Source organism: Strongylocentrotus purpuratus, unplaced genomic scaffold (genome assembly GCF_000002235.5).
Source record: "Strongylocentrotus purpuratus isolate Spur 01 unplaced genomic scaffold, Spur_5.0 spur5_scaffold_9, whole genome shotgun sequence".
NCBI classification, from domain to species: Eukaryota; Metazoa; Echinodermata; class Echinoidea; order Camarodonta; family Strongylocentrotidae; genus Strongylocentrotus; species Strongylocentrotus purpuratus.
This window is the reverse complement of record NW_022145615.1, coordinates 10,791,709-10,804,542: the sequence shown is the minus strand read 5'-3', so window position 1 is coordinate 10,804,542 and position 12,834 is coordinate 10,791,709. Positions and strand designations below refer to the sequence as shown.

The following is a 12,834-nucleotide window of genomic DNA, read 5'->3' as shown; positions in this document are numbered from 1 at the left end:
AAAGTTCAAGTATTTTAGACTTTTCATAAATTCCACATGAAGAACATAAGAACTCCTTGATAATAGAAAATATATATGAATTGAATGTACTTTTTATGCCTTTAAAAATATCTTTTACAAAATATTTTCATAGATGCTAACTGCTTTCCACAATTTTAAAGTCTAACTTAGAGATAAGTTCAACTAAGGATTTTTGTGAAACACCCCCCTGGAGCAACATCTGATGAAACAGAGGACATGGTCACCTCGTGCTAGTCTGAACACCCCAGACCATAACTTATTATTTGAAATAAATTTTCAACTGTAATCTAAGCCCCCATGCATACATTGTAGTCTGTATATCAAATTGTAGTCGTTAGCAGGATAAGTGACATTATGTAACATTATATATCTGTGGTCTAAAGCACATGTGAATTAAACCCTGCATTATCAGTAACATGCATTAGACAGTTTGAGCAGGGAAACAACATGTAGCATCTTTACACCCTGTGCTCTATAAATACCACATAATGCACTCCTATGATATGATATGATGTATCCTACCATATGCCTAGACTCGCCTATAATGTTGCAAGAAAATGTACAGTTGAATAATTCATGACCATTGATTTTATTTTCCAAACACCGGATTGTCTGTCTGCTTGCGCTTAAAGGGAGATGCACATGCCATATCAAGCTAGTGATCTGATGGGTGTCGTTAGGGTAATGCAGTCATCACAGGGTAAATTAACGACTTGTATTGACTAATCATTGACAAGCTTTAGATATTGAGTCCTAATTGATGTACAAGGCTGTTGGATGGATGCAGTTCATGACGCGTTTGGAAACAATGTATGATTAACGGTAACCCATAATGTACTTCAGTTGTTGTTCAATATGATATGAAAATGACATTCACCCCCCTGACTATTGTATGCTCTTTTTAGTCACATAAGCTGAATACAGGGTCCATCCTGTATGGCAGGCAATGAATTCAAATGATTCATATTAAAGTAGCTTTAGGCATTTTGCAAAGGCAATAAAGTTATCTAAAAGTATCTTTGTGATAAATATACATAGAAATCTCAGGATGCCTGACAACGACTTCAAAACAAATGAAAAGAGCATGCATTCAATTGAAGTATTGACACTCATACACTGTACATATGATTTTAGGATAAGATCGATTCTATAAATACTCTCTGTCTCATGAATTTTCAGAAGCGCAGGTAGAACATGAAAACAAAAAAGAGCTTTCCAAACTTCATCAGACCACACTATTACCAACGTACTTTCCTCTTCAAATACCTAAAGACCTATTAACATTGACAGATGACGGACCTTACCATTACATCCCCTTCCATACAAGGTTCCCCCTAACCCCAAAACGCATTTCCTGCCTTACAAACAAAGAGAGATAGAAAGATAGAGAAGAGACAAAGAGAGTGGGGAGACAAAAGGAGGGGCAGAGAGAGGGAGAAGAGAGAGAGGAGAGGAGAAAGAGAGAGAGGAGAGAGGAGAGGAGAGAGAAGAGAAGAGAGAGAGAAGAGAGGAGAGGAGAGAGGAGAGGAGAGAGAGGAGAGAGAAGAGAGGAGAGGAGAGGAGAGGAGAGAAGAAAAGAGAAGAGAGAGAGAGAGAGGAGAGAGGAGAGGAGAGAGAGGAGAGAGAGAAGAGAGGAGAGGAGAGGAGAGGAGAGAAGAGAAGAGAACAAGACAGGAGAGAGGAGAGGAGAGGAGAGGAGAGAAGAGAAGAGAAGAAAAGAGAAGAGAGAGAGAGATAGAGGAAAGAGGAGAGAGGAGAGGAGAGAGAGAGGGAGGGAGGGTGAGAGAAATCAACAGAGGACAGAGAGAGAGAGAGTGAGAGAGAGAGGAGAGAGAGAAGAGAGAGGAGAGGAGAGAGGAGAGGAAAGGAAGGGAGAGAGGGAGGGAGGGAGGGAGAGAGAGAGAGAGAGAGAGAAAAAAAAATCAGACAGGAATGCAACACTTGTGGGCAGGCCTACAGTTTCAGGTGGCATCCCCCTATCCAGGCATCGCTCAAAACTCTCGGCCAATCAGACGCCAGTTGCGGTGTGAATCTTCCCCCCTCTCTTGATTCCTCTGTTTTAAATGTTCCGGGAAGGGGGCTTTGGGGGGTTTACTATCGCTTAAAAGCTGATTACATGCTTACCTCTCATACCATACTGACTTATCTGTAAAGCTAGGAAGATAACTGACCATTTTACTGGTGGATTTGCGCCAATTTGGGCAGATATAGGTAGCCTTGTTGAAAAGGAAAGCGAGGACTGTTACTCGATTGCTTTTGGAAAGACAGGAGGATTTAATTTGCTTGTCAACATGAAGATGCAACTGCTAGCTGTTTGTCTTTTAATGCCAATTTTGGGTGAGTAAAAATTACAGACAAAAATTTCATCTATACTGCGGGTGTGAATACTATACAAATTGCCATGACTGTTAGAAACTTATTGTGCCTTTGAGTCTAACCTGAATGAAATTGTGATATTAATAATCTATACTACCGGTAATTTAATTAAAACTGTCTTGCTTTTAATATCTGTGATAGTCAAGATTGTGCAGTGTTATTTGGAATCCATGCCTATCAAATCTTTCAACAGTAGATTTAAAATATATAGCCTACAGTACAACAGAAAAGCCTAATTTCATTATATTTTCCTTGAAAGATGACTGCACATATTATCTTTATTGGTAAAACTCATGCACTTGGTGAAAGCACAGACCTACATATGTGGTGATACTTTTTGAAAATTATTATTTACTTTACCCAACAAATCGGTTTGACCTTTTGAACTCTTTCTTTTCCTTAGGAAATGCCCATTTCTAGTATGAACTTTATATTGGCAATAATAGAAATTCATTTGTGAATTAATTTCATATATTAGATACCTCATAATTAATTGACGTGAATCGGCTATAACTTGAAATAATCATCAGTGACAGATGAATGCTACAAAATCAAAACTAAATGTGACTTCCCGGAAATGCTGATTTTCCAGGGCAAAGATCTGAGGTGTTGATCTGGGACCCATTTCACAAAGCTTTTTTTCAATGCAAAATGACAAAATCAGTGACAAATCTGTTGATAACCAATCAGAAGCAAGGATTTCAGTAGCTTATACAAAAACTGTCACTTGTCACTGATGACAAGTTTTGTGAAATGGGGCCCAGGTTCTATCCTTGTAAAGGTATCTACAAATGATTTTGTTCACACTGCAACAGTCACATGTACATGTATCAACATTGCACATCAAAGATGACATCTAGTTCCGGTAGAGAAAAGAAAACTTTCATGAAACTTAGTTATTTATGTCCTTGTACTGTTCCACTTCTGTCAAATGATGATGTGCCAAATATTGATGATTCTGTCCTGGATTTCTGATAAATTTTAGTTTAAAGTATCAGGGTACCGTATTGACATGAAGATTATTTTCAGCTCGTGGTTTGATATTCCATACATTTATAAGAAAGAAAAAAAACCACAGGAAACATCAATATTTATGAACTAATATCAAAGAAAATAAAAACTTTTTTTTTTTTTTTTTTTTTTTTGGGGGGGGGGGGGGGGTGGCAGTTTGTTTGTTCTTGTTGTATTGGGGGGTCAGCTATCATACATGTAACGGTCAATGGGGTTCAGCTTTAAGGTGTAGTGTGTTCAGTATGCAGCTTTTATTTGTCCCTATCAAAAACAATAGCAAAGTCTCATGGCCCACTTCAATCTGCTTTTTGGCAGGCAGGCCCCTGATGCCTCATCATGCCTCCACTGATAGCCATCACTCAGGAGGTGTGAAAATGTACACTGGAAATGTACTACTTTTTTCCTTTCAAATGCATCCTTTCTCCAGGGAAATCTACGCCATTTATCTACGATTGCGGCGCTGATTGATAAGTGAGACATGAGATCTCTTAGATAAACATCGGAAAGTCAGGAGAAACTGGGCTAATCCGACTTTGGAGCATTCTGGGGTTATTTCCCCAGCTTTTTGGTTTGATAATGTGCTTCTTAAATGACAACTTGACACATCGTTTTCCATAATACACAAAGATTGGTATCATAGTTTCATAATTGCTTCACTCGCAAAGTCCATTACCAAATTTCCTTTTCCTATTTGATTACGGTAGGATACATAGGGTCAACATTGCTCATAATATAAAAATCTATCATTTTCTACAGTTGGTACATGATACATTTTGGAAATGGCTTTGTATTCAGTCTGTCAGCAATTATGAAACCATGATAATGAATTACTTCTAATATATATACCTCTCATTGATACAGTGTAGGTATATATATTATAAGTAATTCATTATCATGGTTTCATAATTGCTGACAGACTGAATACAAAACCATTTCCAAAATGTCTATATTTGGTATTCATTAATAAATGTGTTTTATCAAGGAACATCGTAACCAGAAGAAATACTTTTCTGATCACAGGGGCTCTTTTTGGATTCAATATCAAGTCTGATTTTGGAAATAAACAAAAAATATTTTTGTTTAACACAATTCTTTGTTTTCCAAAGCACTTTAAGATTTTTCCAATTTGGCAAGAGAAAAATTGCTCACTCCTCCTACCTCCTGTGTATTTTTTTTCACTGCAGGTAACACGCAATTCTCTAATCGGATTCCAATATGATAAATTACTTAGGCCCGCCCTATGAATTACTGTCAGACATGCTCAGCCTTTGGGGGAATCCCCTGGGTTTATTTGGCATTTCAGGCTGGTAAATTACCTCTGTTCTGTTTTCCATAACCATGTATCATATATGCTTTTGATGTGATCGAAGCACACCAAAAGTCAACATTCTACATCAACATCTTTGACAATGAATTCAAGTTCTTTCCTCCGAAAAGAAATATATGGTGAATTTAGTTGGATTTAATTCATCACCTATTGGAACCAGGTGAACTCTGTAATACTATTGTACATGTAGTGTTTATAGCTCTAAGGGAATTACAGAATTCAGCCGTTACCGGTAACAGGAAATTAGCCAACTAGTAGTTAAAACATGTAGGAATGCATATGTAGTTTGTGCATAAACATGGAAATATAAATGTACAGTATATTGGACAATCCTCAAGAGCAGAAGTTGTTAAAGTTGAAAATGACCTTCATTCAATTATTTGAAGTAGACTCATTTGATATCATGTTGTTCATAATTATATGGTTACTATTTCATGATCAAGCTTGCAACTGTAGGTCTAATAGTATTCTAATATTGTCGTTTAGAGACTTCGGTGGTCAAGCGCTTTATAAGCACAGTTTTTATTACTACGGTAATTATTATTATCATCAATCACTGTTCATCGTCTAGTTTTGAGCATGACATTCTATTAAAACTGATACAGTACACCCACTTAATTCACTCGGTTTGTAAACTATACCACATGCAATTAATAGGTTCGGTTGCATCGCTGCCACTCAATTCAAGTATCCTTGACTCATTAGGCACACAGTCAATTTCAAGCTTGTGCTTCCAAATACAGTAGAAAGTATAGGGATGAATCAGCTATTTAGATTTAAGATGCTTGTTTCCAAACAGAATAGAGAAGGTACTACAGTGTACAACTAAATTATTCATACCCTTACCAAATTTTGTAATTTTGTAAGTAAGTGAAAAATTGATTTGTTGTGATGTTCTGTATGCTTTCTGACAATAGCACATACATGTATTAAAGTATCCCTGACTCATTAGGCACACTGTCAATTTCAAGCTTGTACGATGTGCTTCCAAATAGAAAGTCTAGGGATGGATCAGCTATTTAGATTTAAGTTGCTTGTTTCCAAACAAAATAGAGAAGGAACTACAGCTATTAAACATCTAAATTATTTATACCCTAACCAAATTTTGTAATTTTTTAAGTAAGTGAAAAATTGATTTGTCGCAATATATGTTTTCTGAGAATAGCACATATTGAAGCATACATCTAAAAGTGTTCAATAAAGGTCCTAATTTAACCAGTTTGCATTTCATTCTTGATTAAACTTTTTTTTTTTAAACACCCCCCTAAACCCCTATCAAGTTTACAAGGGTATGAATAATTCAGTCGTTAACTGTATATAGACTCCTCTGATTGGGAACAAAATCAGAACACCTGATGCACACTTGTGATGAGTTCGTGCTGAAAAGGTTTTGACTACTGGTACGTCAGCCATGAAAGGTCACCTGATAATTAAGGGGGAGACACTGCAAAGTACATGGTATGAGTGGGTCATGTGACCCAGAAACCTCTTCTACATCTATTTTTGCTGTTGGTCTCTCGGTCTCTATCTCTCTGTCTGTATTGCTCTCATTCGTTCTTTTCCCTCTCCCTCTACATGAATTTCTCTTATCCTCTCGCTACATTTTCATTCTCCCCCTGACCCCTCCCATTTTATCTTACCCCCCCCCCCCCCCTCCTTCCACTTATTTCTCTCTCTCTCTCTCACTCTTTCTACCTTGTGCTCACACATTTTCTATCTATCGCTCTTTTTTTTATCTTTCTCTTTACTCTTGTATCTCTCAAAATCTTTAACCTTTTTATTTCTCTCTATCTCTCATTATTTTCTGTCTCTATCTCACCTGTGACTCTCACTCTCTCTCCCATTCTCTCTCTCTCTCTCTCTCTCTCTCTCTCTCATTCACCGTCTTCCACTCTCACTTTCACGCTCTTTTATTCTCTCATTTCCACCCTCTTTCACTCTCTCTCTCTCTCTCTCCCTCTCCCATTCTCTCCACCTATGAATAACTGTGTGTCATAATTGAATCATCATCATCTCTGCACTTGGCAGTGACGCTACCTCGGGCATGATCAGTTCTAAATAAGGGCCTTCACTCCTGCAAGGTGAAATTAGAAAGTTAGGTGAAATGGAAATTGATAATCAAATCCGTATCTTTGTCAAGACCAGGAAAGGGAAAATAAGGCAGCATAAAGAGGCATTTTGCCATTATCTGAAAAGACAAAAATGTGTCAACCTGTAGAGACATGTTCACTGCAGATCATCATGACATACCGATAGCCATAAACTCAAGAACATGGTGACATACCCGGTACTGTAGTACTCACACATCTTGCCCTTGTACTAGTAATTAAGAGATTTATCTATCATTATATGATTTCATGTACAATTTCTATACAAATTTCTTTACCGGTACTTTGGATTTAAGCAAATCTGCACAACTTTTTCTCAATTATATGAATGTTTCAATAAATCTTGCAATGCAAAACTCTGAGAAATTCCAATGTGTAGAATCAGATCTGCAAAAAGAGGCTGAATTTTAAACTACAATGCTTTCAAATACAAGATGTCAGAATCTGTGTGTCTGCCACCCGCACATCATGAGCTCATCAAAATCCTTTACCATGCACTTAAAGGTTATTGGTAAATGGACTAGAAAAGGCAGAGTATTTACTCTTCTTTCTTGATCTAATAAAAACCCTTTGAGTCATTTCACTCTGATGGATGGACAACTACATTACTCATCCTGGCTCATGCAGGGCTCTGACACAGAGTGGTAATTACTGAAACCTGAACTGTGTTTTGGGGTGAAGCATCATATTAAAGCTAAAAGTGTTGGGGGATTATAGAGATCATATACACCTAATCTGTTGAATCCTTGGAATTATCAAGTTTCCGTATCCCACCGCTGTCACTCCAAAGAAATTCATGCCACAGTGGCAGAACTCCTTATATTAACCCATTCCAAACCTGTGCCAAGCAACCACTTTCACTGACACATGTACATTTAATACACGTGGTGAAAGACAGATTATCTTTCTTGTTTTAATGTGAAACATGGATCCTTACGATTGATTTCGGTGTTGAAAATGATATGATCTACTAAAAATAACACCCTAAATAAATGTTCCTATGGCATACATGTACAGTCATTCTGAGGTCAAAAGATCTTTGAAAGTTCATTTCCAGTAGTTTGTGCCAAATTTCCCTACATAAAATCTGGTGCATGTTGGTCAACTTGTTCTGTACATGTACATGTACATGTAACAATCCAGTGGCAACAATACTCAATGTTTGAGAGTAAATCTGTGTATGACCCCAAACTCTTCTATATTATAATTTTGTGATGTAGAATCAAAGATTCCATAATTTATGCAGGTTTCCTATCCTACATGTAAATGTACTGTACATTGAACATTAATTCATTGCCCAGTAATTTCAGACATTTTAGTGAAAGATTCTTGTAATGATTTAATAAAAGAAAGTCTTCCATTCTTTTGAAAATGATAGGTTTAGGTGCCAAACTGAGAAGATTAATGAATTGGTCTATATTTGTTTGAATCTTGCATGCATATATGTATTTTGTGGACTGATATTTGAATTCAAATCTGGAAATTTCCCAAAATTACAAACATGAAAATTAATAATTGTTTTCAAATTGTTCTTGTCTAAACAGCATGTTCTGCCCAGTTTGACTGGCTGCTGAATTACAGACAACTCAATGCCGGGGCACCGCAGAGACAGACAGAATTTGGTTTCATGAAACCAAGTACCACTCCTAAACCCTTCGGTATGGTACCAAAGCAACGCAGAGATGGCAACCTCTTTGGCCTTGGCGCCGCCGCCAATGACTTTGCCGGGGGCAGCAGTACCGGTAGCTACACGCCCTTGGACACTGCACCCGTGGAAAACCCTGCTTTAGCGGGTACAGGCGACACCTCTGGTAACGGGGGAAGCGATTGGGGCATCAACACGGGAGGCGCCGATTACGGTGGAAACAGCGGCGGCACTGGACATGGTGGTACTGGCGGTGTATCGGGCGGCGCCGGTGGAGGAATGGGCGGTGGTAGCGGTGTTGCTGGTGGCTCCTTTGCTGACGGTGGTAACCCAGGTTACGATGATAGCATGCAGAACCTTGCCAATGGGGCATCTGCGGGAAGCATCGCCGGTATCGTCATTGGTGTCATCATCCTCTTGAGTGTGTTGGCTGGCGTCTCCTTCTTCGTCATGAGGCAAGTCCACCGAAAGGTGCAGGCGAACGTGACATCGACGCGAGCATAAAAAACTGCACCTTATAGACTTTACTAATGCTGCTTTTCCAATTATTCAACATTTGAAACAAGTTGGAATCTCTTTTATGCTACTGATTGACTTGATTAGAATATCCAGCTCTCTGAATATCTACGAGAAGAACCATGTAGCCATATAATAGAAACTGGAAATTCTTGAAAATTTCCTCAATAGTGGCCAGTGACATAATATTGGTAAATACTTTCAGGATTGAAATATTCATTTTCCCATTGACAAAACTGTATTTCCAATACATTTGAGGTCACAAAGAAAATGTTACTGTCAGGTCTCTAAGCCCATTCTCTCGAATTTTGTAAACGGATTTTTATTAGATATTAAAGGCATCATTTAACAATGTTAAATCTGAGATGCACGGCCCTACGTATTATCAGTGTCTGTGATATGGTGTAATATTGAAGCCCTAATATGCTTCAAAATGATCAAGAAGTGCCTCAAAAAAGTAAAAAATCTTTGGGTGACACCGGTTTCACCATACTCATTTTTCGCAACAGACTGTAGTGTTATGAAAACTGTTAGGCAAACGCAAAATTTGGTTTTGATTTCTAATCATAAATATCTTGATAATCGGCTTGTAAAAGTCATGGGGTTCCTGACGGACCAAAAGGTTTGTAATTACCATTGCAGCATGAGCTAAATCCAGGATTTTGTTTCAGAATCTGAGACAAAGTTACCGGATCCCTTTAATAGTTTCCTATCTACCATAGATGTCATTGACCTTGGTTGATTCTATCCACTGAAAAAATACATTATTTGTGCCTCTTTCCTTTGAGTATGTTGATCTCTTTTTTTCTCTCTCTCTCTCTCCTATCTTTCTTTCTTTCTTTCTCTCTATCTCTCCCTCTCTCCCTCAAGTCTAAGCTGCATTTCTCATTATTTTCTAATAATTTTGTTTCTCTTATGTTCCATCCTTTACTCCCTCCTTTTTAAGTTTCTTTGTTTGATACCCCCATTTCTTTTTAGATTTTACTTTACTTTATACATATTTACAGTGATTGACACACGCTAATGAATGGAATGCATTTGCAATGAAAAGTAAAACTATTTAATCTTAATAAATGAATAATATCTATTAAAATCAACATCTATGCAAAAAAATATTAAAAAATCATACATTAGGAGGGATAAATCAATAAATCAAACTTAAGGGGACACAACTCCTTTGTCAAATTTTCTCCTTGACTGAATGCATCCCTGTATATCTTTTGCAATTTTTGTTTTGTTTTTGTATGCCAATAAATGTAGATGTCAGTGTAATATACAATTTGTATCTTGTATAATAAAACATGAAGTACATGAAGTATCAAGTGTTCTATTGTTGTATTTTAGGATGTTTTGCATGTATTTTGAAAGCCTTGATATGTGGCACATGTACATGTATTCAGCTGGGTAATTGCAGTGACATACTAGACAGCAAAAAGCCTTCTATCTCTTTGACAACTTTTCTACAAGTATCTCTCTCCCTCTATTCCTAAACAAACGCTGATTGACAAAATAAACAATGTCTAAAGCTGTTCAACAGATATGGCCCTTTGATACTGTACATGTACTTACATTTGAGTTCTTCTTTTGAGCGACGGGAGACGGTTCAAATATGTAGACCTGGTTTGCGTAAGATGCAGCAATCTGTAAGAAAAAAATGCATAAAATTTTATATTATATATATATTAGGTTCAATGAAAGTTTGACTGATAGTATGAGTACAAATAAAAGAAACAGTCTCAAAATACAAGATACACTCACTTGTAATTTAACTTAAGAGATGAAATAAACTTAAGTTAATTAAGAATACCGAGATGAAAAAGTATCACAAACATGTATTAAAAATAGGTATATAAAACAAATATTGTATGGACTGCTCTGTAATCGGATGGAGGAAATTATCACTCCCTCGGTTGTGTTCATACCGGCCCTTCTATCACCCCTCGGCTTCGCTTCGTGGGTGACGGAAGAACTGGTGTGAACACCACCTTGAGAGTGATAACTTCCACCATCATCCTCATGAGCAGTCAATATTTTTATATTATCAAAATGTAAATAATTAGATTGATCAACAATATAGCCAAGGAGGGAGGGGGGGGGGGAGAGGATGCTGACTCCAGTATAATAGAAAAGATAAGTCCCTTTCATGCAAAGTATATCAAATGAATACAACGAGTGAGCCCCTATGCTGTAATGCAATAACACCTTGTTAACATAGAAATATCGATAATAAAGATTGATAATACTCCAGAAGTTTTATGTACCAGCAAAAGTGCAAGCACTCTACTGTATTAAGTGCAATTCGTGTGTATTCATTATTTCTTAAAAAAACATGCACTCCCATGCTCCGACCCCATTACATTATATCCCAGCAGTACACCTTCAATACACTCAAGCACACACAGACAGCTGTCGTCTGGCATGACCTGCACTCTACTGTACAAAGTGGGGGCACTCCGCTTATTCGTTCGTTCATTCATTCATTCATTCATCAGAAGATTCAAGAACGTGAAACCTACTAGGTGGGCGGATTATGCACGTTCAGGTATGCATGTGAGCACAAACCCGCCGACATGGATGTATACATTATACATCCACTCCCCAACAACCTGATTCATTGTGGGGGATTTCAGTCTCAGCGTGCAGACCGGCTTCATGGTCTTATAATTGCTGTTAGATGCAAACTAAGTGTACATTGTATACTTCATTGGTAGTAATTTGTAAAAACTTTATATAACAAATATTTTTATAAAATTTATAAAACAACTCATGTAAATCTTTGTGGATGCAAAATTATATTAAGTGCAGTGTAGGTCATAAGATATGAATGACTTTTTAAAAATTATATCTAATAAGGAGTTACATTCAAGTAACTCCAAAAAAATATTTTTAAAAAAATATATAAAAAAACTATGACGGAGGAGTTACACATAAAAGAGAAATATATGGAGAAGGTACATGTACATGTACAGTGTATACTGGAAATACTAATTAGCATTAAAAGAAATGAACTTTTGAGTGAAAGAGAGAGAGAGAGAGAGAGAGAGAGAGAGATAGAGATTAGAGAATATAAACATGTACGGTACATTGTAATTAGTCAATGGTGCTGGTGGTTTTTATCAAAATTGTGACACTGGAAATGGTACAGTTATGGAATCACAGGTACAACCTGTATGTGTATCAATGTAGTATACACTGCAGTGTATCCCACCTTTCCTTTTTGGAGAAAATGCAATCTGAGTAAAATTCATCTCAGGAGAAAATGTCTTTAATACTACATATTATTCTCCAAAAGCAACCATGGGACAACTTGGTATTCAAATAACAAAGAGACACTATTCAGCTTCTACATGTACTTGGAAATAAGAGGGGTTTGGAGGGGAGACTAGCTTCTCATGGGAGAACTTCTAGGTTCATCACTCCCGGATCTTCGGCGGATGATATCAAATTGGACACGCAGCTCATTCCCTGCAATTATACGACGATGTAGACGGAGCGTAGGATACCCCCAAGAATATCATTCAATTTATTTCCTATCTCTTCTCTAGATGTATCCCTTTCTCTTCCTCAATTACTCTCTCTCTCTCTCTTTTACTCTCCACCTACATGTACATGTACATGTAGATGTAACCAACTACCTATTTTTCTGTCTGAGCCCTGTACTGTATCTCTCTAAATCCGTATGACCCTCATTCTTTAATATATAATACATCTCTTTATCTCTTCACCCTTCTCTCTCTCTCCTCCCACTGGAACTCTCTCTCTCTCTCTCTCTCTCTCTCTCTCTATTCTCTCTTTCTCTATCTCTCTCTTTCTCTATTTCTCTCTTTCTC

The 12,834-nt window shown here is 37.3% G+C and overlaps 2 protein-coding genes across 3 annotated transcripts in view; one reads left to right on the top strand and one right to left on the bottom strand.

Moving 5' to 3' along the window:
• The window catches only part of LOC585848 (dmX-like protein 2), an 87,626-nt gene that overhangs the window by 62,138 nt on the left and 12,654 nt on the right, over positions 1–12,834 (bottom strand). For both annotated transcript variants that reach the window (XM_030976884.1, XM_030976885.1), the window contains exon 3: positions 10,574–10,645. In XM_030976884.1, coding sequence (XP_030832744.1) covers positions 10,574–10,645 — 72 coding nt within the window. The remainder of the gene's footprint in view (positions 1–10,573; positions 10,646–12,834) is intronic.
• LOC100891838 (glycine-rich protein 23) lies at positions 1,926–9,384 on the top strand. Its single transcript, XM_003725227.3, has 2 exons — positions 1,926–2,358; positions 8,388–9,384. Exons 1-2 carry the CDS (start codon positions 2,313–2,315, stop codon positions 8,990–8,992), a joined length of 651 nt encoding a protein of 216 aa, XP_003725275.1. The 5' UTR covers positions 1,926–2,312; the 3' UTR covers positions 8,993–9,384.